The sequence below is a fragment of the Colius striatus genome, chromosome 16 (assembly GCF_028858725.1).
Source record: "Colius striatus isolate bColStr4 chromosome 16, bColStr4.1.hap1, whole genome shotgun sequence".
NCBI lineage: Eukaryota > Metazoa > Chordata > Aves > Coliiformes > Coliidae > Colius > Colius striatus.
The window spans coordinates 1,139,261-1,165,434 of record NC_084774.1 but is presented as its reverse complement, the minus strand read 5'-3'; the positions used below and the strand labels follow the sequence as shown (position 1 = coordinate 1,165,434).

The 26,174-nt window shown below is 51.7% G+C and overlaps 1 protein-coding gene across 1 annotated transcript; it reads right to left on the bottom strand.

Annotated features, from left to right (window-relative positions):
* Positions 1-206: 206 nt before the first annotated feature.
* LOC133626976 (testis-specific serine/threonine-protein kinase 1-like) lies at positions 207-1,244 on the bottom strand. Its single transcript, XM_062009415.1, is given in 3 exon segments — positions 207-290; positions 292-536; positions 539-1,244. Coding segments are annotated over 3 exon segments (1,035 nt in total).
* Positions 1,245-26,174: the final 24,930 nt, after the last annotated feature.

Below are 26,174 nucleotides of genomic sequence, written 5' to 3'. Positions count from 1 at the left end.
CCGGTTTTGTAAGAAACTGAAGAACGCCTCAAAGATGCCACAACAACATTAAGCAAAAGCAGCAGCAGAGCCCATCAGGAAAAACTGTCAAGAAACGATAAACCCCTATCAAGTTGGCACATTTTGTGAGGAGGTGAAATGCGTTTACTTCAGCAGCTGAGTGTTCTTCTTCATCCCTCTCTATCCTCAGCTGGAGCAGGGAAGAATTATCCCGTGCCAGAGACAGCACTGAGATGTGGAGTCGCTGGTTTCCTGACTTGGAAAGTAAAGCTGTCCTTAAGAGGATCCTTTGTCCTTCTCTCCTCCCCCGTATACAGAAGGGGATTTGGCTTGCTGGTAGTGCCCAGGCTTTCCTTCACAAAGGATTTGGGAACACTCACCCTCTTTTGCAGCTGGCAGAGGCAAAGGGATCGTGCATTTTGGAGTGTGCAGCCATGAGTGCTTCAAGACTTCATCTACGCACAACCTCTGAGCCACGACGGGCTGGAGCAAGCGGTGAACGAGATCCCTGCACTCTGCAGTCAGATGTTTGGACTGGGGAAGGGGATCCGCTGTCGTTTCTGAACACGGGTCATTTTGCTGACGTTGGAATCATCGAAAGGCAACGAAGCCCAGACCATTGAGTACAGGCTGACACCCAGAGTCCATGTGTCAGCAGTCCTGGGGTCAGAGGGAATTTCCTCCAGCACTTCAGGGGCTGCGTACGCAGGAGAACAACAGAAGGTTTGGCTGAGAACAATTCTGCCTTTTTCCTCCCGAGACAGGAATTTGGAAAAGCCAAAGTCTGCCAGCTTGACACTGAGATGTGCATGGAGAGGGATGTTCTCACATTGCAGCTCCCTGTGAGCAACGTCCAAGTTGTGGCAATACTTGATGGCAGATGCCAGCTGCTGAAACTTGGTGCCAGCGATGTCCTCTGTCATAGCTCCTGTGATCCCCATGTAGTCCAGGAGGTCTCCCTTTTCCCCCAGCTCCAACACTCTGTACACTTTCCTAGCTGGTGTCTGAAAAATCTCAAAGGTTTTGGTGATTGAGGAGTGCTGCAAACATCTCAATGCCTCGATTTCCCTGGGCAGAAATCTTTCCAGGAAGTGCTGAGTAGCTTTTCTCTTGTTGATTATCTTGAGGGCCACGTTGCGTTTCAGCTGGACACAGTGGGCAGATTTCACTTTCCCATAAGAGCCTTCTCCGAGTGTCTTTCTCAGGCTGTAGCCTTTCTTTGCCAGCGCCACAGCATCAGACATGGTGGGAGAGCTGGGGAAGCCCAAAACCATCCTCCCCACAGATGCCACCGAAGCTCCCAGCAGCTCCTCACATCATCAAAGAACCGTGGCAGCTCTTCACAGAGCTTCATGATCGTGGGCTTGGGGTCTCGTTTCTTCACGGCTCCAAACACCCTCCTCAAGATGGCCAAAGCCTTCACCTTGACATCAGTGCTGGCATGTGCCATGAGCTCCAAGATATCAGGCACCAGCAAGCTGATGGTCCTGGCCTGGGAGGGGAAAGAGGTTGTGGTGAAGCCACAGCAGCCCTTTTTACCCCCAGAACTCACAGGCTGTGCTTGGCTGGATCAGCACGTACCGTCTTGGTGTCCTCACACAAGGTGAGGAGGGCTGTGAGCACCAGGGGCAGCATCGGGCTGCGAGGCCACTTGAGGAAGCGACAAAACTTGTAGATGGAGGCGAAGTTGATGCCAGGGTGAGCCCCAGCCAGGATCTGCAGGGGCAGGAGAGGCACTGAGGAGGGCTGGGAGGAGTTGGAGGGGAAAAGTGGCATTTTGGTGGCGTTTTGAGGCGAAAGGTGAGGGTTTGGGTGCGTTTTGAGGGGAAAGGTGAGGGTTTGGGTGCGTTTTGACAGCAGAAGCTTTCTGCTGAGATCAGCTAGGCTTGACGAGGGGCTTGGGCTGGATGATCCCTGAAGATTCCCTTCCCACCCCCAGCACTCCACGTGCCACTGAGTCCCCACTCACAGCCAGGGGGTAGATGTAGGTGTCGTCCACGTCGGAGCTGAACACCTTCTGGAACAGCCTGTGCTGGAGCAGCGCCAGCATCTCCTTCAAGGCTGAACACAGTAGTTTGGGCGTGGAGAATATCACCTCCAACATGGCCATGGCAGCCCTGCGGGAAGCAGCAGCAGGGTTGGCTCCAGGTGCCTCTTGGCACCTTCCCCCTCCCTCTTGGGACACTCAGGAGGAAGGTTGAGGTGGTTTTCCTCACGGGGTGGGAAGGAGGAGGCTCGGCTCATGGGGCTGGGAGGCGTGGGGACGGTGTGGAGAACAAAGCCTGGCGGCCGCTCAGGTCAGTACCTGTCCTGACTTGGAGAGAACATCCACAGGCTCTGACACAACTGGCTGGGGTAGTGCTCGACCAGCGTCTTCAGGAGGACCTGCAGCTGCGTTTGGGAGAACCCCATGCACACCTTGGCCATCACCTCATGGATGCACCTCATGATTCTTGACACCTGGAGGAGGGGAGTGTGGCCATGTCGACCCGTCCTCCTCTAAAGCTCCTGCCCCTCTCCCAGCCCCCTCTGCCGCTTTGGGTGGGTTCAGGGAGGAGGAAAGCCAACCTCGGGGCAAACTTACATCCCAAAGCCAGGAGCTCAGGTTTCTCACGGCGGCGTCCAGGACGGCTTTGTGCTTCTGGGGCACTTGGTCTCCTCCCAAGGCCTCAATGACCGAGACGACCATGTCTGTCTTCTCAGTAGGCGAGAGCTGTTCCTCCAGCAGCTCGGCTGAGCAGCACTGCTTGAGAGCTGGGCTGGTGTAAAGGACCTGGAGGGAGGTTGACAGCGGTACTGAGCGACAGGAGGAAACGAGCCCAGACTTGCCCCAGGGGAACTTGAGCCTGGAGACGGGGAAGAGGGTTCTGAAGGAGTCTGGAGGCCAAGTGTGGGGTTTTGGGTGAGTTCTGAGGCCAAAAGAAGACTTTTGAGGGCATAAGATGGGTTTGGGGGGAGTTTTGAAGCCAAAAGTTGGCTTTTGGTGAAGTTTTGAAGGCAAAAGTTGTGTTTTTGGGGAGTTTTGAGGGCAAACGTGGAGTTTTGAGGGCAAAAATTGGGTTTTGGTGGGATTATGAGGCCAAAAGTTGAGTTTTAAGGGCAACAGTGGAGTTTTGAGGGCAAATACTGGGTTTTGGAGGTGTTTTGAGGGGAAAAGTTGGGTTTTGGTGGAGCTTTGAGGACAAAAGTAGAGTTTAAAGGGCAAAAGTTGGGTTTTTGGTGGAGGTTTGAGGGCAAAAGTGGGGTTTTGAGAGCAAAAGTTGGGTTGTGGTGTGGTTTTGAGGGCAAAAGTTGAGCTTTGAGGGCCAAAGTGGGGTTTTGCTGAACTTGTAAGGGCAAAAATGGGGAGCGAAGGGAGACAGTGCAGAGGTTGCAGAGCAGATGAGTAGGAGAGCAGAGGGTTCCCCAGGGTGAGGGAGCAGGGCTGGGATCATCACCTTAATCACCATGCTGCCGCTGCTATTGCACCCGCATCCACAGTTGCTGTTGCCGCTGCAGCTGCTCTCGCAGCTTCCACTGCAGCTGCTGATGCTGCTTGAAAAAGAGTTCACAGCATCCTTCTCTGACAATGGGACGTGTAAAGTCTCCTCTGACAGCACATCACCTACACAGGAGAAGCACGGCAGAGCCTGTAGGAACACATGGACTCGGCCCAACCCTTCCCCAGAGGTTGAGAGGAGCTTCAAAGCGAGCAAGGGGAGCCCAGAACTGGGCACGGGACTGCAGATGGAGCCTCACCAGAGATGGCAGAGGAGAGGGGCAGGAGCAGCTCCCATATCCTGCTGCCCACACTCTCCTTGATGCCCCCACAAAAGGCCGCCTTGGCCACCGCCGGCTCCCGTTCAGCCTCTTGCCACCCAAGAGGAGCGTCGAGCCCGCGCCAGCGAGGTGTCACCGCCGAGGTATCATCACCCAAGGCTTTGCTGAACTCCCCCTCCCTTGCCCAGCCCTGATGGGGGGTGTGGGGAAAGGGGGGAAACCCTCATTCGCTGCTCTGCAGCAACTCAGGCTCGCTCACAGCTCGCACGGCTGAGCTCGTCTGGGATCTCTGCGCTTCCTCCCAGGCCCGAGCCACGACCGAGGGGTTCAGGGAAGGATAAGGAAGAGCATTCCGACGGAAAAAGGGCCCAGTCAAGGGCCAGCTGGCAGAAGCCATGGTCACAGCCTCGGGAAGGGTCTCCTCGGCAGCTCGGCCCCACGGCTTTGGGGGCCCACCAGGGATGGGGAAGCCACCAGCTCGCTGGGCAGCCTGGCACAGGGGCTGCGGCCCCCTCGGGGAAACAGCTCTGGGCAGCTCCAGCCTCCACCTGAGCCCTTTCCACTGCTGCTCTCCTCTGCTTCCTTTTCCATGCTTTGCCCCTCAGACCTCCACCAAACGTCCACTTTTGCCCTCAGAACTCCACCAAAAGCCCACTTTTGCCCTCAACACTCCACTTTTGCCCTCAAACCTCCACCAAAACTTCACTTTTACCTCAAAACTCTACCACAACCCAGCATTTTCCCTCAAGACTCCACCAAAACCCAACTTTTTTCCCTCAAAACCCAACTTTCTCTTTCAAAACTCCACTTTTGCCCTCAAAACTCCACCAAAACCTAACTCTTTCCCTCAGAATTCCATTTTTTACATCAAATCTCCTCCAAACCCTCACTTTTGCCTCAAAACTCTACCAAAACCATCCCTTTTCCCTCAAGACTCCACCAAACCCCAAATTTTTTCCCTCAAAACCCAACTTTCTCTTTCAAAACTCCACTTTTTCCCTCAACACTCCACTTTTGAGGTCATCTAAGGGAAAAAGGGAAGTTCTGGTGGAATTTTGAGGGGGAAAAGTGCAGTTTTGGTGGAGATTTGAGGGAGAAAGTGTGTTTTCAGTGGAGTTTGGAGAGGAAAAGTGGGATTGTCATGGACAGCTGGGGGGAAAATTGGGGTCTTTGAGGGAAAAAGTGGGGTTTTGGTGGAGTTCTGAGGGGACAAGTGGAGATTTGAGGGAAAAAATAGGGGGCTTGTGGACTTCTGAGGGGAAAAAGTGTGGTTTTGGTGGAGTTCTGGGGGAGAAAATGGGGTTTCAGAGGAGATTTGAGGGAGAAAATGGAGTTTCTGTGGAGATTTGAGGGGAGAAGTGGGGTTTTGATGGACTTAGGAGGGGAAAAAGTGGGGTTTTGGTGGAGTTCTGAGGCCAAAAACCCATTTTTGAGGTCAACTAAAGGAAAAAGTGAAGGTATGGTGGAGTTTTGAGGGAGAAAAGTACAGTTTTGGTGGAGATTTGAGGGAGAAAGTTTGTTTTCAGTGGAGTTTGCAGAGGAAAAGTGGGATTTTCATGGACAGCTGAGGGGAAAGGTGGGGTCTTTGAGGGAAAAGGTGGAGTATTGGTGGAGTTCTGAGGGGAAAAGTGTGGTTCTGGTGGAGTTTTGAGGGCAAAACCGGGGTTTTTGATGGTTTCTGAGGGCTGTTTTGAGGCCTGGGCGGCCATTTTTTGGCGGGAGACGGCGCCCATTGCCCCTCCCCCCTCTGATGATGTCACAACGACGCTCTGATGACATCACAATGCCACACACTGCTCACACAAGGATGGGGAAGGGGCTAAAGCAGGTTTACTTTGGGGGGAGGGGAGTTGGAAACACCCCAAATCCGCACAAATAGCCCCAAAAAAAGGATCTTCGGTCACGTGACCTCCCGTGACATCTCCTGAGGGAACAATAAAAGGGGGGGGAGGGGTCAGTAACACCCCAAAACCTGATGCACGGTCTACAACCCCCTCCCCAAATCCAGAGGTCTCCCATTACCCCGTTTTGGGCTGCCCCCCACTCAGTTTTAGGCCTTTTCCCGCTGTTTTTGCCTTTCCCCCCTCTCATTTTAGGCCTCTTTTCATCATTTTTGGGCCTCCCCCATCCTTTTCCGCTCCTCCCCCCATTTTTAACCCTTTTTTTTGAGGTGCCCCCCGATATTTAACCCTCTTATTACCACTTTTACCCTCCCCCCCTCATTTTAACCCCCATCCCCTCATTTTTGGGGGCCCCCCCACCACTAATCCCCTTCCCTCATTTTTGGGTGTCCTCCCCCCATTTTAAAAAGTATCTTTCTATAACAAATTCATAATCTTTACATTAAAGATGCAGCAACTTGTCTCTCATGGATTTTTTGGCTGCTGATTTTACCTAGCAGTTAGCCTCCCCTCTTTTGGGCTTACCTGGTGGATGAAAAGGGATGGAATTGAGATCCTCCCACCAATGCTGGCATTCCCAGCAGCTTCAAAATCCTCCCCAAACCCCCTTTGGCCAGGGCTCAGAGGCCTTGACACAGCACTGACCCTCTCTTCTGCCCACCACCTTTTCCTTACTCCATATATACCAAAGATACTGACTCAGCCCTTGCTCTGTTGCAAAACAATGTTGTTTATTTGAACGAGAACAGCAAACTGATTGCTAAAACTGGTAAGAGTGAAAACAACAATAATAATGATAATAATGTAACAATATTTTAACAAGCCTCTAAGAAGATTACAAACAAAAACTTAATGCTTCTTGATCTGATGAATAATCACTCCTAGAATTACATTGGGCCGAGCTGACGCGAGACCTGAAAGGGAACGCAAACAGTGCACAGCTGAGAGACTGAGTTCTGATTCTGCTGTCAAGAGAAACTTCCTAATTCCAGACTGACCCCTACAGAACTTGTTTGTCTCAATTCCATGAGATGACCCCTTGCAATTCCATTCTGCAATAACCTCTGTTCACACAATATCCCCCTAGATCACCCATTCTGCCACCTCTTAGGTTCAAACCTGATCCCATAGACACCTTATTTCCCAAATAATATCACACAGAGACTAAGACAGAGACAGGTCAGCTCCTCACATCTGCTGCTTCATAACTGCTGGTGAATCTTTTGCAAACCTTTGCTGTGCCAATGAAGAATTACCTGCATTGTAACGTTTTCAGCTTCTGCAGCATTTAGCCTCCCCTCTTTTGTGCTTACCTGGCCCATGAAGAGGCAAGAGTTGGGATGGAATTGGGTCCTCAGAGCTCAGGGGGATCAGGTAAAAATTCTTGATACTTCTCTTGGGAGTATTAGTTACAACCCCAAAACAACCACGACTGATCAAGTAGCCGTAGAGAGACACATAGGCATAAATATCTTCCTCTTCATACACGGGACGGAAACGAATCAAACACAATTCCTGTAATAGAAAAGCAAAGGGGAACAATTCAGCCTTCAACAGAGCAGCAAATCAAGCAGGAAAGGGCCAACCTCAGGGGTAAAAAGCAGTGGTACAATTATCACTCTCTTGATGTTTCCCAGGCAATAGTCCAGCTGATACCATCTGTCCTTATCAGAAATACAGTGCTGGTCTGACATCAAACTCAACACCTGGATGCTCCAAGTGATCCGGAAAGAAACAGAAAAGTCTCAGTTTCGGGCCTCTATTTTTGTACAGAGCATCAACTTTCACTTCTGAAGTGGACTTAGTACTGAATTCTATTTCCTACATTCAATGATCAGATCTCCTTATTTCTAGATGGAATTTCAGTCTTCAACATTGAATAATTAGTTTGTGTTCAATCGTTACAAATGAATTAGGAGCAAGGAGATTTAAGTGCTCTGCAGGAGAGAGAGATCAAGGGGATCTGCAGCTCAAGAGCAAGAAATAAAGAAGATTTTCAGTGGATACCTGATGAGGTGCAGTTCTGAGGTCAGCAATGTAATCCCACACTGCCTTCGGTGGGATCGTCCCACCAACCCGAAGCGTCTCTGGTAATTCCTAAACAAGAAGCATCACATGGCAGGGTGAGAAACACCAAGAGACTCATGAATGTCATCATCCAACTGGTTTCAGTTTAAAATTAGTGACAAGGATGGTATTTTTCATCCACGGACAACCAAAACTTTCTGACAGGTCACATCAGTGACCCATCTCGGTTCAGAACAGAACAAGGCATCGACCTGAAATGCTGCCTTGTTTGGAACTTCTTTCCCAAGAAGGAAGCTGACAGGAAGCTGTTCTTCCAGATCCAAACACATCTCCAAACACATTTACAGCCCTGAGCATCCTCCACCAATCTGAGAGGAATTTTTAGAAGGTGCTTTTTCCCATCCTCCAGCTCCTTTTGCTGTTTCTAAAGGGAAGCCATCACCATGGGCACTGTTGTAACAACAATACGCAGCGTCCCCGGCCTTTCTAGCCACCGAACTGCAGAACAGATCCAAAGACAAAGACATGCCAGTGCTGACCTCACTAAGATTATCAAAGCAGCCAGATACAGGATATGCTTTACTGAGATACGTGGCCACACTCCGCAGCTTAAATAATCCTCTCCAAACGGCGCTGAGGGAAGAGTCCGAGCAAGAAGTGTCGCTGTCTTGAGGCAAGTATGGCTCTGCAACACTGCCAAGCAAACACAAAGCAGGAAGGTTACAGGAGACACAGCAGAATGCTCTCTTCTTTTTTCCTTTTCCTCCCTCCCCATATTGATCAAACACTGAATTTTAAACAAACAACAGTACTTTTACTAAATGCTTTGTACAGACTTTGCAGTATTTTTACCGTTGCACGGGCCCAGAACATGGAAGAAATGCCCTTCCTTTCAAGCTCATCAACAGGCTAATTTCTGCTCACACCCATAAATTCACAGGTAACAGTGGAGGATCATATAGGATGGAAATCTGGAAATGCCTTTCAGCCATCTCGAGAAAGCAGACACCTGCTTTCCAGACACTAATGTACGTGCAGACCTCAGAGTCTGCCCCTCGTAGAATCTTTGCTGTCACCAGGCTGATGCTCTGCAAGTTGTCCACAGCAGAGAAGGTGTGTAAGATCTGAGTCCGGCTCCCTGAACTTTCAAGTTGATCCTGAATTTGGGCTGGGGGAAGGGGAGCAGGACGGGGACACTTGGGACTGTGAAAACGGCCACATGAAAGATTCAGTGGCTTGGCTTTGTCCTAAGTGTACGCATGAGATATTGGGTGACCGATGAACTTCAGGCTCTGCTGTGCTTGACTGTGAAAAACAAAGCAGGGTGTGTGCATTCTGGGTAGGCCAAAAGCTGCAGGGAGCATTCAGAACGAACTTCTCAGAGCTCACCCAGGGCTGCTCCTCACTTGGAGAGGCCTTCCCTCATGCACTTTTATTTTGCATCAAGATTTTAAAATGTTCTTAAACATCAACCTGAAATGCCCATTCTGCTTTGTGATTTGTTGTAAAAATGCAACCCCTCAGTATCTCAAAACCTAAACAAAACTCTGCAGGCTAAACATTTCCTTCTACTTGTAGCTTCCCCTGTCAAATAAGTGCTTTGAATTCTCACTCTTCCCAAAATATTCTTTGTAGACTGTTTTTAACATATTCCCGAAGCTCAGAGCTGCTCTTTAGCTGGAGAGGGGTAGCTGGTGCTTTCTGTTGGCTGGGAGATGCCTGTGGCTCCCTAGAAAGGGAAGAGTCATGGGGAAGAGCTGTCTGTTTCTTCCCTACAGGTACAATAACTTTCTTCAAAGGTGGCTCTGCTCCATCTCCATTCCCTTGCTCTTCCCCTTGAGCTGTAAAACAGACAAGACAATACACTAGTAAAGGTTTCACATTTGTCTGTGATCCTTTGTCTCAGCTGTTACTGAGGACTTTAAAGGAGCTCCACTTCAGCTCCAAAGGCTGGAAATGGTATTTCCAACCCACTCAAGAAAAACGGGGAAAAAAGACAAAGGAACAAAAAGGCAGCAGCCTCAAAGATTCCTGATCTGGAAAAAGCTTCAAAATCAACCCCAAATTCCACACAGCAAAAAACAAACCCCAGGCACAAGCAATACAACCTACATTTGATACTTAAACACAACAATTCTCATGGCACCTGACAGAACCAGTTTGCTACAGAGTGCAGCAATTGGAAACTGCATCAACATCACCTGGAGTATCAGTGAAGTTCAACCAACACTTTCACCCAGATGTTGTATTTTCAGGACCTGCACCTTAAACAGCACAGAAGGTGCTCAAAAGTCGGAAATACGGGTGCCTTGGCTGGCAGCATGAACATCACACTGAGGATGGATGTTGAAGAGACACGGTGTGACACTCTCTCATTTTGGGAGGCAAGGGCTCGGCAACTTTTCTCCTTCCTTCATAGTTCAGATCCCCCTGAGCATTAGCATGTGCTTCCAGCAGAAAGGAGCTCCTAACCCCAGGTCCTTTACAGGGGCTCTCACTGCTGGGAGTTCTCCACAACACCACCTCCTGTACCTTTTCTCTTAGTGCCTTTAGTCCGTTCAAAGCCCTCTGCTGTACTGAACTCTTTCTTGGAATGCTTCTTTCTTTTTTTCCTCTTCTCTTTCTTCCCATCATCTTCATAATCCAAAACAGCTGCTAAAAACAAGGGAAGAGTTATTAAACTGGAGGTGAAGGAAGGTGGGCTTTCTTAGAAGGGTTTGTTTCAACACAGCGTTCCTGTCTTGGTGAAAAAATCACTGTGCCAATGTGTAACTGCTGTTCCATATTCCTCTTACTCAAAAATGTATCTACAGGCACACAGACACACACAAATACACATATACATGATGAACACAGCAGCACAGTTTCTGCTCGCTTGAAAAGGCAGAAATCTTACGAGATGGATCCTTTTCCATGGTGTCAGTCTCTAGAGTCACTGAGGCTAACGGCACCGGCTCTCAGCTTCCAGCAAGTTCCACAGCGCACACACCACTGTCCTCACTCTGAAATGCTGAAGAGAAACACGAGGAAGGGTCAAAACTCAAAATCAAAACTAGTCACAGCCTGATACGAAATGTTCTGATGTCATCTCACGGTGTTGTAACAAACACTTCCCTTGAATTTGAAGCCACTCACACTCCCTTCATACCACCACAGCTGAGTGACTTCCTTCAAAGTACTAAGTTAGACAGCTACAAGTTTTTGGGGCCACCCTTTAGTCAGCTTTTCCCAAGCTCTAAAGAAATTAACAGTGCAGTTGCATCTTAAGAGTCATTTCAGTCAGACACTCTAAATGTTGCTGTGAAAGCAGCAGACTCCAGAACTGTAACTGAAAGTGTGATGACTTTTCACATTAGAGCCAGAATAAAAAGGTCTTTTTAAGCCTGTAATCAAACCCTGACACGGCAGAGCCGTGACACACTTGGTTATGACTCAGTACTCCCGTTTTTCCCGTTTGGGCCACACTGTTTTTCAGCAGAAGCAGCGTCAATGTGCATCTGATCTGACACGATTCTGCTCCTGCAGAGCTTCATGCGGGTTCAACTTCAATGCAGCTTTGGAAGTCTTGCCACGTGCGCTTCCCTCTGCAAGCTGAGCTAGCTGGACCTGCTTTAGCAGGGGCTTGGAGATGGTCGGTAGACGTCCCTTCCAACCCCTGCCACGCTCTGAGGAGTCTGTGGATTCGGTACGGGGTTTGTTCTCAAGGCAGTTATTCAATTGCACTTGAGATACTCCCGGACATGTCAGTTGAAGCAGCAAACTGGCTGTCTCGCTTGAAAAGAGCTCAAAAGCCGTGATCAACTTCAGCTTATTCCTCAAATACAGCACGTGAATTGCACTTCTAGACCTGAGAATTCTTGCTGCCAACTGACAATGATTGTAGTTCCCCTGACAGATAATTCTAGATCTCTTCTAGAATTGGGCCACAAAGCTGGAGAAATGCATTTCTTTCTGTTTCCCTCCCCTTTAGATTGCAGGTAAAATAGTGCCGCTTTCCCCAAGCCAGTGACGCACTGGATCTCATTCTGGACCTAAACTCCAGCAGCAGTTCAAGCACAGAAGTTCCTGGCGGTCACCAGAACATGATGAAGTTCCACTTCTCTTGTTGAACTCACCGGGAAGAAGATCGCCTCGAGCGCCCACAGATGATGAACGTGGCACAAGGCAGGTGAGGTTTGATCCCACCGTCCCCGAGGTCACTCTGCCTCGAAGTGACTGTCTGCTTCTGGGGACAGCAGTTGGCGCCTCTTGTTGCCATGGCAATAGGAAAACAGAGCGGTCTCCTGGTTAGTGATGGCACACAGGGGATGGCCAGCATCAGCTTCAAGCTGAGGAATCCCAGGTCTGCACGAGCTGTAAGGACCGGCACGGCTCTGCTCTGGCTGAGACAGCTCTGGAGAGGCCGAGCAGAGAGAAAGCTAGCAGTGACTTAGGAAATCTCGTCAGGAAGGAAGGAGCCACCCTTCTTTCCAAGCCCCAGGAAGGAATCCAAAGGCTGAGCATCTGCTCATCATCCTTCCATCAAATTGGCAATAAACAGTTTCTACTTCCCCAGTAGAACACTTAAAGCTCAGTGTGCCTCCTCCCCCACCTCTGCTGGTCACCCCAACAACCAGAGCACCCACCTGTTACTGAAGACCTTGCTGCAGTTGTAAACCTTAATGGACAGCATTTCTCCCACAGCCAGCTTCCTGTAGTGAGGCCAGCCAAAGAGCTACAAACAAACAGAGGGGAGAGAGACGACAGGTCATTCCCAGACACGCTTTCCCATGTTTCCCACGTGGCTCGTTGGTCTCCTCTGCAAGGTGACCAAACCACTGAGCATCACAAAAAGCCGCTGGGTGGGCAGTTATTTTCCTGCTGGCCAGGGCAGACCCTGCAGCTCGCAATGGAGGAAGGGATGGGAAGGGAGTGAGAACCCCTCCAGCAGCACACAGCTGTAGGTCAGCTGCTAAAGCAGCCACAGCATCATGTGGAAACAGGAGGATGCAGGTGCCTGCTGCGGTGGCTGAGCTGGCTGCAGGGTGAGACGGTGCATGAGGAAGGTACCATGGATGAGATCACCTGAGGCTGCAATTCACCTCACACCCAAAGTGCCCAACTGCCTTGAGGCTGGCAAGAGGGAAAGGGCCCTCCTGCCCCTGAATCCTTCTCCTTTCTCCATGGAGCACAGAGGCATCCAGGCGGGATGGGAGAGATCCAGGTGCTGAGAATTCCCTGCTGCTCTGGTACAGCCAAGCTCTGACTGGCCGTGAGGAACATGGGCTGACACTGCCCTGCGCCCCGGCCCCCTCCCACACCCCACAGCCGCCACGTCCCATCCCATCCCATCCCATCCCATCCCATCCCACCCCACCACACCCCATCCCATCCCATCCCATCCCATCCCATCCCATCCCATCCCATCAATGCTGTGGAGGGACCCCCGTGCCCCGCACACCTCACTTTGCCCTCATCCCCCACTTTGCCCTCACCTCCCCTCTCTGCAGTGGGGGTTTCAGTTAGTCTGTTCCCGATAGCTTCTGTCCACAAACTCTTTACCGAGTCTTCACTGCAACCCCCTCCCCCTGTTACTAAACCAAAAGCTGCTCCTTGCTAAACCAGAACATGTATTTACATTTCTTCCATTCAGGAACAGAAAAGATCAAAGATACAAAGCACAGGCAGGGAGGAGAATTGGTGTGAATGGCACAATCTCAAGGCAGTGAGCACCCATAGCTGCAGGGCAGGGCCTGGGTGCTGACAGCTCTCTTCACCCCAGGGATCCAGGTTGCCAGGACCAGGCTGCAGTCTACACCTTCTTTATCTCTGGTGGTTTCAGAGATGGCCATCCCTGCCATTTATAACAGGACACCAGCTGCTTGGGCACTTCAGCCAGAAGGGTCTGGGAAAGCGCTTCCCGGGGAGCCTGTGAAGACAGCAGGGAGAACGAACCAGAAATGCTGCACAGGAAGGAGCCATCGGGCCAGTGACAGCCCAGAGCACAGCCCCTGCCAGCCAGGTCTCACTCCCTGTCAGCCTCAGGGAGCACTGCTGAGGAGAATCATTTGTTTCCACCCCTGCACTGCTCCCACCTCAAGCCCAGGCTCACACAGCCTTTCTATATGGCCCTGATGAGGGAGGGAAACTACCCCAAGCACTAGCAATCCCTCTATATACACACCATCCTGCTTCTCCTAAACCTGTGGTTATACAGGGACAAGCAGAATGGTTCAAAGTCACATTATACCCTGGGGCCCCGGCATTGTTTCACAGTGACACGACTCAGGTGAACACAGTTCACAATCCCCCATCTTCTTCTTTATGGTATTGATTCGTGGTTTTGTTTCTAATCGAGTCAGTACTTGCCGAATTGGTATCAATTTCGGATCTTCTTTTGTTTTTAGTCTCATCAAGGAATGAGTTTTCTCCTTCCCTGGTTCTGAATCAACGGGCCCTGCAGTTATCTGCATTCCTTGTGTAACTGAGTGCATTAATCTGGTAAAAAACAGGTATTAAACATGGAATTATTAAGAATCCTCCAAATATCCCCAGTACTACTATCCCAAGGTTAGGAAGCCAATCACCGTTCATCAGGTTCCCCCCTCGTCCTCCCAGATCGATTCCATTGCAAGTCTGAACTGGAACATGTGCAATTTCCTTCATTTTGTTACCAGTTGATAGAGAGTGTTTCCTTCATCATCAATTTCTAATCAACACTTACTAAGATTAAATTTTAACTTGGGGGAGGTTTTGAGGGGATTTTGCGGTCCCCTTGGGGATTGGGGAGGGGTTTGAGGGGTTTTGAGGTGCCCTTGAGGCATTCGGGGAGTTTTGGGGTCCCCTGGGGGTATTGGGGAGTGGTTTGAGGGTTTTTGGGGTCCTGTTGAGGCATTCAGGGAGTTTTAGGGTCCCCTTGGGGAATTGAAAGTGAGTTTTGGGGTCCCTTTGGGGCATTGGAGGGACTTGGGCGGGGGCTTGCCCTAGAGAAGAGGTTTGGGGAGGCCTTGTTGTCCCCTTCCCACGCTGCTTTGCTCCACGGGCTGAAGGGGGCAGCGCTGGATCGCACCGAGGTGCTGGTGAGGGCTGGGGGCGTGGCCTGAGGGGGGCGTGGCCTGGGAGGAGGGGGCGTGGTCTGGTCTCTGATTGACAGCCTTCCCCACACCCCCCCCAGGCCAGGGTGAGGGCCGTGTGCAGAGCCCGTGCTCAGGCATTCGAGGAGCTGCTGGAGCCCCGCCCCCCGCAGCACTAAGCCCCGCCCCTCCCCTCTGTGACGTCACAGGCACACGCAGCTCCTCGGCCAATCACTGCCCTGCTGCTCCCCGCAGGCCGCGTGCTCCTGCAGCACAGGGAGGATGCTCCTGGCCGTGCTCCCGACAGCCTTGTGATGTCACAGACAGTCACAGGCCCCTGTGGGACACAGCAGCAGCCCAGCTGCAGACTGCCCAGCACACGGCAGACGTCGAGCCCTGGAGGCAGCAGCCGAGCCCTCGAGTCCTGCCCTCAGCAGCCAGACGTCGGCACGTGCCTGAGGAGCCGCCGAGTCGCAGCAGCAGCGCCTGAAGCCTTTGAGTCCCACCGGTGGCAGCCGGCGAGTCCTGCCTGCGGTGGCTGAGATCCCGACCCGCCAGCAGCTGAGAGGACAGCAAGTGCCAGCAGCGGCCATGGAGGTGCCCAGGCAGGAGCAGAGGGACGGCTGTCCCGTCTGCCTCGGTCCCCTGCAACGGCCCTGTGCCCTGGAGCCGTGCTGGCACGCCTTGTGCCAGGCCTGCGCCCAGCGCTGGGCCGCCGCCCACTGCCCGCTGTGCCACCAGCCCATCCTGGCCCTCTGCCTCCTGCCTGCAGAGGAGGGCGACGCTGGGGGGGCCCGGCAGCCTCACGGCCGCCTCCATCCCGCTGCGGGGCCGGGGCCGCAGCCGCAGGGGCGGCGGCGGCGGGGGCCCGGAGGGCAGCGGGGCCGGAGAGCCGGGGCTGAGCGTGGGCAGCGCGGCCCCGCTGGGCTGCAGGACAGGCGCAGGCGGCCCCGCCACGTGCCGTGGCCCCGCCAGGAGCCGCTGTGGCTGCGGCGGCTCCTGGACCACGAGCTGGGCTCTGGGGATCACAGCAGGGACGGGCAGCTCAGCTTCCTGCTGGCGCGCCGCCGAGATCCCGCCTGGCTGCGGCGGCTCCTGGACTATGTGCTGAGCTCCGAGGACTACGCTCAGCTGCGCTGGCTGCGCTTCTGAGACACAAACATCTCCCTCTGAATCGGCCCCCGGCGCAGGCTGAGAGGGGCCAGGCCAGGTTCCTTCTGTGCGCCTTGGCTCATGGCTGCAGCACGCTGAGAGTGGCCACAGGCACTGCGGGAGCCTCTCCTCGGGAGCCCGAGGACACGGCAGCACAGTCCACGCGTGACAACTGCGGCCTTTCCATCGGGACTGAGCGTGGGGCTGCAGGCACTGAGCCCTTGCACCTGCCATCGCTCCTTTGCTGCTTTCCTTTGCTGCTCTTATGATGCTTTGTTCTCTCCTCGTGGTGTTTTATTAAACTCTCCTTATCTCAACCCACAAAGCTTCATCTTTTCCCCCTGATTCTCCTCCTTGCCCTGCTGAGGTGGGGCGCAGTGAACAACTGCAGGCTTTGCTTATTGTCAGCTGGCTTTAAATCACAGCAGCCTTTGGAGCCTTTTCAGTGTGGGAGCAATCTCGAGATGTTTGCAGTGAGTCTGCTCAGCCCAGACTGAAACAGCCCGGCTGCAGCCCAGAAAGATTCAGCCAACGGTGCGCAGTTACGGCAAGAGGAAAGCACCCAGGCCCAGGTTTGATGGCCATTTCCAGAGGTGCTCGGGTAGTCTGTCAGCCAGCAAAGTTGTGCCATTGGGAACAATCTTGAGACAGTTCCAGTTGGTCAAAGACTCGTAGAATCATTTCAGTTGGAAAAGACCTCAAAGATCATCCAATCCAAGCGCAGCCTTCACCCTGCCAAGCCCTGCTCTACCCCATGGTCCTCAGCACCTCAACTTCACAGCTTTGGGATCCCTCCAGGGATGTGGACTCGTCCAGCTCCCTGGGCAGCCTGCACAGGGGCTGACAACCCTCTCAGGGAAACAGTTCTTCTTCAATCTTCCACTCCAATTCAACTTCAAATTCTTCAACACCAATCTCAACCTGCCCTGGAGCAACTTGAGGCCAAATCAGAGGCATCTGGCAGAAAGACACAGGCTTCCCGTGGGATGGGGGCTGCTCACAGCTTCCCTCACACACCTCTGTTCCCATAGCAGACAGGAACGATGTGCTCATCTTCTTGGCTGGACTCTACCCTCAAGGGCACCCAGGGCGCAGCACCGTCGTCTGCCAACTCGTTGGCTGTCACGTCATGGAAGGAAGGTGAGGACGAAAGGGTGAGTGAAGTGGTCAGCCAACCCCAGCTGTACCAAGGAAGCCTTTTTTCTTCTTTACAATCCTGTGTCTCTGTTGTGGTGAAACTATCCCGTGAGTTCCAACAATTTAAGAAAGATAGCTCCTGCACTCCACGTACATAACGTAGCAAACAAATTCAGCACGGTCATGGTGTCCAGAGTGGGGCCTTTGCTCCATGAACTGGGAAATGAATACTACAGTTAGCATCCCTTTGACACCCCTAAGCCTGATAATGAGCTAAAAGGAGAGTATGGTAAACATGACGACGTTCCCCAACTCTCCACACGACCCATGGCAATCGCCACTGTGCATTGTGCATGGCTTAGACCGGTGGCAACGGGCAGGGATTGGTTTTCTGGGTGTACGTAAGGTGTGTCCCGTGGCCTCTCAGTGTGCATGCATTGGGAGTAGCTGTCCCCCATGCACCCAGCACTGGAACTAAGGAATGCAGCTTTCTAATACCAAATAGTGCCAGAGAGTCTCTTCTGAACCGGTTTTGGGTAACACTCACCCCCTGCCCCATGGCACTCGGACCCCTGTGCCCCTGGACACTGGAGCAGACATCAGCTGTTGCTGGGCTGCCTCTGCCCCACACCAATCCCTAACGCACCGCTGTGCTGTGGGGCACTCCATGGGCAGCTTTGTGGGTTGTTGTGTGAGCTGCAGCCCCCTGAGGCACAGCCCACTCTGGCACTGCTGCCCCACCGCCCTTCTCATCGCACTGACCCCCAACCTCTCTGCCCCCGAAGCCCCCTCCTGTCCCACATCTCACCCTACTTCTCAATAAACTCTTTTCTTCTAGCACCTCTCTTCATGCTACTTGGTTGTTTCCAAAACCTAGGACCCCCAAGTGTCTCCCAGGGGCCAACGATGCCTTCTGCAGCCCCTTGGTGCCTCCCAGGGGCCAACAATGCCTTCTGCAGCCCCCAAGCGCCTCCCGGGGGCCAACAATGCCTTCTGCAGCCCCCAAGTGCCTCCCAGGGACCAACAATGCCTTCTGCAGCCCCTTGGTGCCTCCCAGGGGCCAACAATGCCTTCTGCAGCCCCTTGGTGCCTCCCAGGGGCCAACAATGCCTTCTGCAGCCCCCAAGCGCCTCCCGGGGGCCAACAATGCCTTCCACAGCCTCCAAGTGCCTCCCAGGGGCCAACAATGCCTTCTGCAGCCCCCAAGTCCCTCCCAGGGGCCAACAATGCCTTCCACAGCCCCCAAGTGCCTCCCAGGGGCCAACAATGCCTTCCACAGCCTCCAAGTCCCTCCCAGGGGCCAACAATGCCTTCTGCAGCCCCCAAGTGCCTCCCAGGGGCCAACAATGCATTCTGCAGCCCCCAAGTGCCTCCCAGGGACCAACAATGCCTTCCACAGCCTCCAAGTGTCTCCCAGGGGCCAACAATGCCTTCTGCAGCCCCCAAGTGCCTCCCAGGGGCCAACAATGCCTTCCACAGCCCCCAAGTGCCTCCCAGGGACCAATAATGCCTTCTGCAGCCCCCAAGTGCCTCCCAGGGGCCAATAATGCCTTCCACAGCCCCCAAGTGCCTCCCAGGGGCCAACAATGCCTTCTGCAGCCCCCAAGTGCCTCCCAGGGGCCAACAATGCCTTCCACAGCCCCCAAGTGCCTCCCAGGGACCAATAATGCCTTCTGCAGCCCCCAAGTGCCTCCCAGGGGCCAATAATGCCTTCCACAGCCCCCAAGTGCCTCCCAGGGGCCAACAATGCCTTCTGCAGCCCCCAAGTGCCTCCCAGGGGCCAACAATGCCTTCCACAGCCCCCAAGTGCCGCCAGGGGCCAACGATGCCTTCTGCAGCCCCTTGGTGCCTCCCAGGGGCCAACGATGCCTTCTGCAGCCCCCAAGTGCCTCCCAGGGGCCAACAATGCCTTCTGCAGCCCCTTGGTGCCTCCCAGGGGCCAACAATGCCTTCTGCAGCCCCCAAGTGCCTCCCAGGGGCTCCCAAGTCCCACAAGAGCCCCCACAGCGCCCCCCAAGGGCCGCCCTTGGCCCAGACACCCTCGAGTCCTGCCACGGCCAATGGGAGGCGCTGAGCCGCCGCCCTTTTCCCGCCCCACCCGCTCTCATCCAATCAGAGAGCGCCGCTCGCCTCAGCGAGGCGGGTTTAGGGGAGCGGCGGCCAATCAGCATCTCCTCTCAAGGCACGTTCCTGCTCTCGGCCAATCGGGGGGCAGCGCCGCTTTCCCGCCCTTTCTCCTCAACACGGCCAGCGGCCCGGACACAATGGCGGCCGGACACAGGTTTATTGCGGGGTCGGGTCACAGCGGCCGGGCCGGGGCTCGGGGGGGCCGGGCGGTCTCAGGCCCGTGGCGGAGGCAGCCGCAGGGGTCGCACGTTGTCCAGGAGCTGCCGGGCCAAGGCCTGTTCCAGCTGCGGGGGAGGCGGTTATGGGGCGCGGCGGGGGCGGGGGCTCATCCCGCTGCCGCTGCCTCACAGCAACCCACACGTGCCTCATCGGAACCCTGCACTGCCCCACGGCAGCAAATCCCCCTGAAGCAGCTCTAGCTGCCCTGTAATAAAAGATGAAGCTTTATTGATCAATTAAATGGATGTTGGCTGACACAATGTTGTTGGACATTGGTTGTGATGGTTGAAGGTTTGTCCAAAGAAAGTTGATTGTTTGTTAGTCTTAGAGGTGTGGTTTTGGGCCTGGGATGCTGGCGAGGCGTGGCTCGGCTGAACTGAGATGGCTGGTGCAACAGGGACTGGAAGTTGTGGCAGACACACCATATTCGGCATGACAACTCGGTCAGACCTCTCACCAATCAGAGGGGAAAACCCGAGCATGATCTACGCGTGAACACCTGGGACTGTCCAGTCAGAGATCGTTGTTATGGAATATCGGGAGCATGGACATTTGTAAAACCTATTTAAACTCGAGCCGATAAAGTGAAGGTGTGCCGTGGTGGAACTGCTGAACTTCCCCCGGTCACCCAGCGCTGTTTGCCCTTTTATCGCTTGCTATAATTGGCTTAATAAAATTCTGTTTGTTTAAGAAAGCTTTAGAGGCTGATTCCTCAATAAGAATTTGGTGCCGTGACTCGGATCCTCGGACTTCGGCGGAGGACCCTCGCACATCGGGACGGCGCCTTGTCTCTTTTTGATGATCCCGGGGTGAGTTGGGGACTCCTCGAGGCCCTTGAATTCTGAACCCTAAATTTTCCGATAACTGGGCAAAGAACTTACACCCCATAACCCTTTGTGCACGAAGAACCGGACGAAGACCTAAGGAGGGGTGAGTGTGAAACAAAGTTCCATTCGATTGGGGTGGGTTTCCCGGAGTGTGTCAATTGAGACGCCCTCCTTAGAGGAGGAAGCGAAGCGAGTGTGGACCCCGCCGTAAGGTGAGGGCAGGACCCCTAGTAGTGCGGTTCTCACCACCCGTGAGGGAGTAACCATGAATGGAGAGTGAGAGTGTGTGAGTGTGTGAGGGCATTCCGGAAGATGGGTCAGAAGAAAAGCAAGTCTTCTGATTCCATAGGGAAGGGACCCAGAGAGAGGTCACTAGGTATGGGGAAGGGACCCAAAGAGAGGTCACTAGGTATGGGGAAGGGACCTAAGGAGAGGTCACTAGATATCCCCCAGGAATCCCCTCTGGGACAGATGCTTAAAAATTGGGAAAACGTAGCGTGTACAAGATCTAAGGACAAAACTAAAATGATTAATTATTGTATGAAGGTCTGGGGAAATAAGAAAATTAGGCCAGACCATTTATGTTGGCCAGTTTACGGCTCATTCGAGAACTGGATCTGTCACGCCCTAAATCTCTATGTTAATGATAAAAAACCCTTCAATCCTGAGGAAAGTGACTATGCTCAGTGTTGGTTACCTGCCTCAGGAGTCTTTTTGCTAGACAAAGAAAAACCCCAGCGCAGGAAGAGGAACCCTGAGGAACCTCCAATCCCCCCTCCCCCATATGATCCTCCTTTGGCGGAAAATGTGGAACCACTATCCCCTCCGCCCTCGGCCCCCGAGGAGGTCTTGGACTCTTCAGAGTCAGACGGGGATGAAGGTTCTCCGGAACCCATTAAAGGGCCCCGGAGAATTACTAGAAGTCAAACGAGACAGCAACAAACAGCTCCTGGGACTGTACAGGGAGAATCGCCAGGGATGGGACTCTGTCCCTTACGTGAGGTCGCAATGGGAGGTCCACACCCGGGAGTGGGGTTCGTGTCGGTACCTTTAAACTCGGGGGATGTGAGGGATTTTAAAAGGGAAATGGGAAATTTATTAGATGATCCCCTGGGGGTTTCCGAGAGGGTGGACCAGTTCCTGGGACCGAATTTATACACCTGGGATGAGCTACAGGCGGTTTTGGGAATATTATTCACGGCCGAAGAGCGAGAAATGATTCGGAGGGCTGGAATGAGAGTGTGGGACCAGCAACATCAACAAGGGCCGGGTGCTGATATTAAATGGCCCCAGCAGCGCCCTAATTGGGATAATCAGAATGCCGAACATCGGGGCCACATGGGGGATCTCCGCACTATTATTGTCCAGGGAATTAGAGAATCTGTTCTCAGAGGGCAGAATATTAACAAAGCCTTTAATGAAAGACAAAAGAGGGACGAGACTCCCACAGAGTGGCTGGAAAGATTGAGAAAAAAATTGCAGTTGTATTCTGGGATGGATCCGGGGACCCCGGCGGGCCAAGTCCTCTTAAAAACCCAATTTGTAGCAAAGTCTTGGCCTGACATTAGAAAGAAATCAGAAAAAATAGACGAGTGGCAAGACAGAGGGTTGGATGAGTTGTTGAGAGAGGCCCAGAAGGTGTATGTGCGAAGGGAAGAAGAGGTGGAGAAAAGGCAAGCCAGAGTCCTGGCAGTAGCGGTCCAGGGGAGGAGAGAGGGACATCCAGCAGAGCATGAGTCCCGACATGTGAACAGACCGCATAAGGGGAATCGGGTGGGACCAAAAGAGCTCAAGGAAGTAGAGTGTTTCTATTGTCGAAAGAAGGGGCATCTGCTTCGGAATTGTAGAAAGCGAATACAGGATGAAAAGGTTTCTCAAGCAGAACAGGGGTGTCAGGGGCTCTATTTACTGGGGACGTCTAAGAACACGGAGCCCTTGATAAAGTTGAAACTAGGTCCCCAGCATCAAGAAGTGGAGTTCCTGATAGATTCAGGAGCTGAAAGGTCTACTTTACAAAACGTGCCACTAGGGTGCAGTATTTCATCGGAAAAAGTGCGGGTATTGGGAGCAAAGGGAGAACTCTTCTCGGTGCCCGTAATTAAGGGAGTGGAAATAGAATCCCCGTCCCGGATGGGAATAGAGTCCTTATTATTATTACCCGAAGCTGAATATAACCTATTAGGAAGAGACTTAATAATTGAAATGGGAATTAATTTAGAAGTAAAAGATCAAAAGATACAAGTAAAGCTATATGCTTTGACGGCAGAAGATGAAGCCCAGATTAACCCTGAGGTATGGTATACTCCGGACTCGATGGGCAAATTGGATATTCCACCCATTACTGTAGAAATATTGAATCCGGAAATACCAATTCGTGTTAATATTCCATTTCGCAGGAGGGTAGAAGGGGACTCCAACCAATAATGGATAGACTTTAAGAGCAGGGAGTGTTAGAACACTGTATGTCACCTCATAACACCCCCATACTACCGATAAAGAAACCTGATGGGTCTTACCAGATGGTACAAGACCTCCGTGCAGTAAATAAATGAACGGTGACCTGGTTTCCAGTAGTGGCCAACCCGTATAACTTATTGAGCAAGCTCAATCCCAGCCTGACGTGGTACAGTGTTATTGATCTAAAAGACGCTTTTTGGGCATGCCCCTTGAAGGAGGAATGCCGAGACTATTTTGCCTTTGAATGGGAAAACCCCGAAACTTCTCGGAAACAGCAATTTAGGTGGACGGTCCTTCCACAAGGGTTTACTGAGTTTCTGACTCTTTTTGGGCAAGCTTTAGAGTAAATGTTACAAGATTTCAAACCAGACTCTGGGCCAATATTAGTACAATATGTAGATGATTTATTGATAGCAGGAGAAAGCCAGAATAGTGTGCGAAATACTAGTATTAGATTGTTGAACTTCTTAAGCCTAAAGGGTCTGAAAGTGTCAAAATCTAAACTGCAATTTACAGAAGAAGAGGTGAAATATCTGGGGCATTGGCTAAGTGAGGGGACTAAGAGACTGGACCCCGAACGAGTAAATGCTATTTTGTCCCTCCAAGCCCCTAAGAATAAGAGACAAGTAAGACAACTTTGGGGTCTTTTCAGATATTGTAGGCAGTGGACTGAAAATTATAGTGGTAAAGTAAAATTTTTATACGACAAGCTGGTGGGAGACGGGTTAATGAAATGGAGCACCTGTGGGCTCTTCATGGACTCTTGGGAATGTGCACAGAGTATTTGGTATTCTGCTATTCAGTGTATCTCCCACTGGATGATGGAAACAACTTCTGGGTGTTTGGTTGCAGATGCAGCTCCAGACCCTGAGATGAATCCTGTGCTGTATCCCACTGGTGAGTGGTTTTTCTTCTGTGACTTCACAGACTAAACACTTGTTTTCCATACTTTATTTATTTGGTTTGGTAGGGTAACCTCTCAGCCAGCACTGTGCTGCCTTCCTCGCAGCTTTCCAGTGGCAGCTATCTGCAGAGGTCTGCATTTTGCCTGCTCGGCTCCTGTTGAAAACACAGGCTGCTGCTCAGAGACAAACCTCTCACCCTGAGAGTTACAGGAAAGCCCACAGGCAGACCTTGCCTACACCTGTAGATAGGTGTCATGGTTTGACATGGAGCCATTTCTGCTAATGGGGAAGGGGCTGTAAAGGCTCCTGTAAGAAGTTGCTGGAAACTCTCCCCAGCTCTGAGCCAGACCCACTGCTGGGGCTGAGCCAATGAGACGCCTCCACCACCACTTTTTAAGAAAAAGCCTGAAGAGAAGGCTTCTCCTGTTCCTTCCTTCATCTGTCCCTTCTTCTCCAGCTGGTAGTGGTGCAAGGAGTGGGAAGAGAGAGAGGAACAAGCCTGTGGACTCCAAGGTCAGTGAGGGGAGAGGAGGAGGTGTGCTGGAGCAGAGACTCCCTGCATCCTGTGGAGAGGACTGGTGAAGCTGAGAGTTGTTTGCATTTTGTTAAAGACCCTGGACCAGGGGCAGAGACTCATTTTGTTAAAGACCCCACATCAGGGGCAGTGATTCTCTTCATTAAAGACGCTGTGCCAGGGGCAGTGACTGTGAAGGGGAAGGAGGTAGAGATCTGGGGAGCAGTGAGGTGGGCCCGGGAAGAAAGAGGGATGGGGGAGGGAGATCTTAAAGAATTGATTGTAATTTTCTCATCATCCTACTCCCTTTTTGCTTTTGCTCCATTCTGTTTCTTGTAGAATAAACTTTGCTCCTTTCCTCTCTCAGTCGAGCGCTGGAGTCTGTTTTGCCCAGAACCATAATGGGCAGCGAGCCCTCCCTGCCCTTCAGACTAATCATATGCCCCTGCAAAATCATCAGCAGGGAGCACTGAACACTGCCATGAGCCTGTCAGGCAAGTTTGTCGTAGCTCTTGCTGATCCATCCTTTGACTCTTCTTTCTGTAAAATACCAAACCTTCAGGTTCTGTTTCCCAAGGCAAAAGGTCATTTGAAATTCTCTCCAGCTGTCAAGCAGCTTTGTTGTCTTTTCTTCTCCCTCACAGATTCATGTTCTGAATAGAAAAAAACCCACACAGACAAAATTAGAGGTTTTTGAAATGTTTATTATTTTCTAAACCTTTAAAAGACATGAAGGACCCAAATTCAACAGCTCTGTGATGTGAATCATGCCTGGAGGGAATGGGGTAGAATAGTCGGTTACTGCTGCCATGTTTACAGGCTTTAAAGGTTCTTCACACCAAGCTGTGCAAGAGCAGTTCACAGCAGCTCCACCTCACGCTGAGGTTTGATGGGATTACTGAGGTCTTTACTAAATCCAGTCCCTGCAGTTTCTGTTACTGCCAATGTAGCTAGAAAGCCTTGTCCATACATGGGAGAGAGCAAAGTTGGAGCACAGTAAAAATAACTGGCCACTTCACCTTTCCATTCTTATGATCAGCACCATTTCTAATAAGGAACTGCACTTATTTCTGCTGACACCATTTACAATGAAAGCTGCTTGTTTGGTTTTTTACAGGCAGAGATTTCTGGCGTGCACCCACCCATGCAGGAAAGAAGATTTTGTGGAAGGTGAGCTGACTACCACAGGAGATTCCAGAACACTGGAGCCTCCATTGGCCAATTTACCTCAAGATGATTTCCCTGCAGAACAAGTCTCAGGTAAACTGAAAAGAAGACAACTTCTGCTGTCTTGTCCTGCTTCAGTCATTTGGCATCTCATCTCACAGCCACCTGCAAAGAGCAGGTCCCACCACAGGATCTGTCTACAGATGAACTCCAGAGCCAGAATGGCAACATGTGCTGCAATCTGATACCACACTGTTTCTCTCACAACATAATGCAAGCCCACGTGCCATGTCTTTATCATAGTGCAACAAAAAGGTAAGTCAGACAATACTAAAGAGCTTCTGATCTTCAATCATCTTCATTTGTAACCTGGCCCTTTCACCCACAGACACATAAAACACTCCTCTCATCTTTAATGTTTCTCTAAACCTTAACATCAACAATGTCTTCAACATTAAGAGTTTGCATCCTTCACAAAAAATGGGAATGTGAAAATATTCTGCTCTCAATACAGACTTCTCCTCCACTTCTTACAGTGTGATGTCAACACTCCTAAGGTTACAGCTGAGATGTGAAGCTTGGAAAAGCATAATTCTCATAGAGAATTGGTAGTAGGTTGTTGGATTGTTTTTAAAGGAAATGATGATGATTCAATGAAAGAATGTCATAATCTGAGTAAAACTGCAGTCCTTGATAGATTGAAAGTCATTTATGTCCATGTTGAATGAGCTCTACTTAGTATATGCATTTTTATGAGGGACACAAACTAATTAATTTCATTGACAATGAACTTTTCTGGTGTCTCTAAGGGAAGATGGTATTGATGTGTTTCACAGGTATAAAGCCCAATATGCTCCACATGGAATATTAGCCCCAAGCTTTGAAACCAGAACCAAGACAGAAAAGCTCTATGAATGCAGTTATGTCAA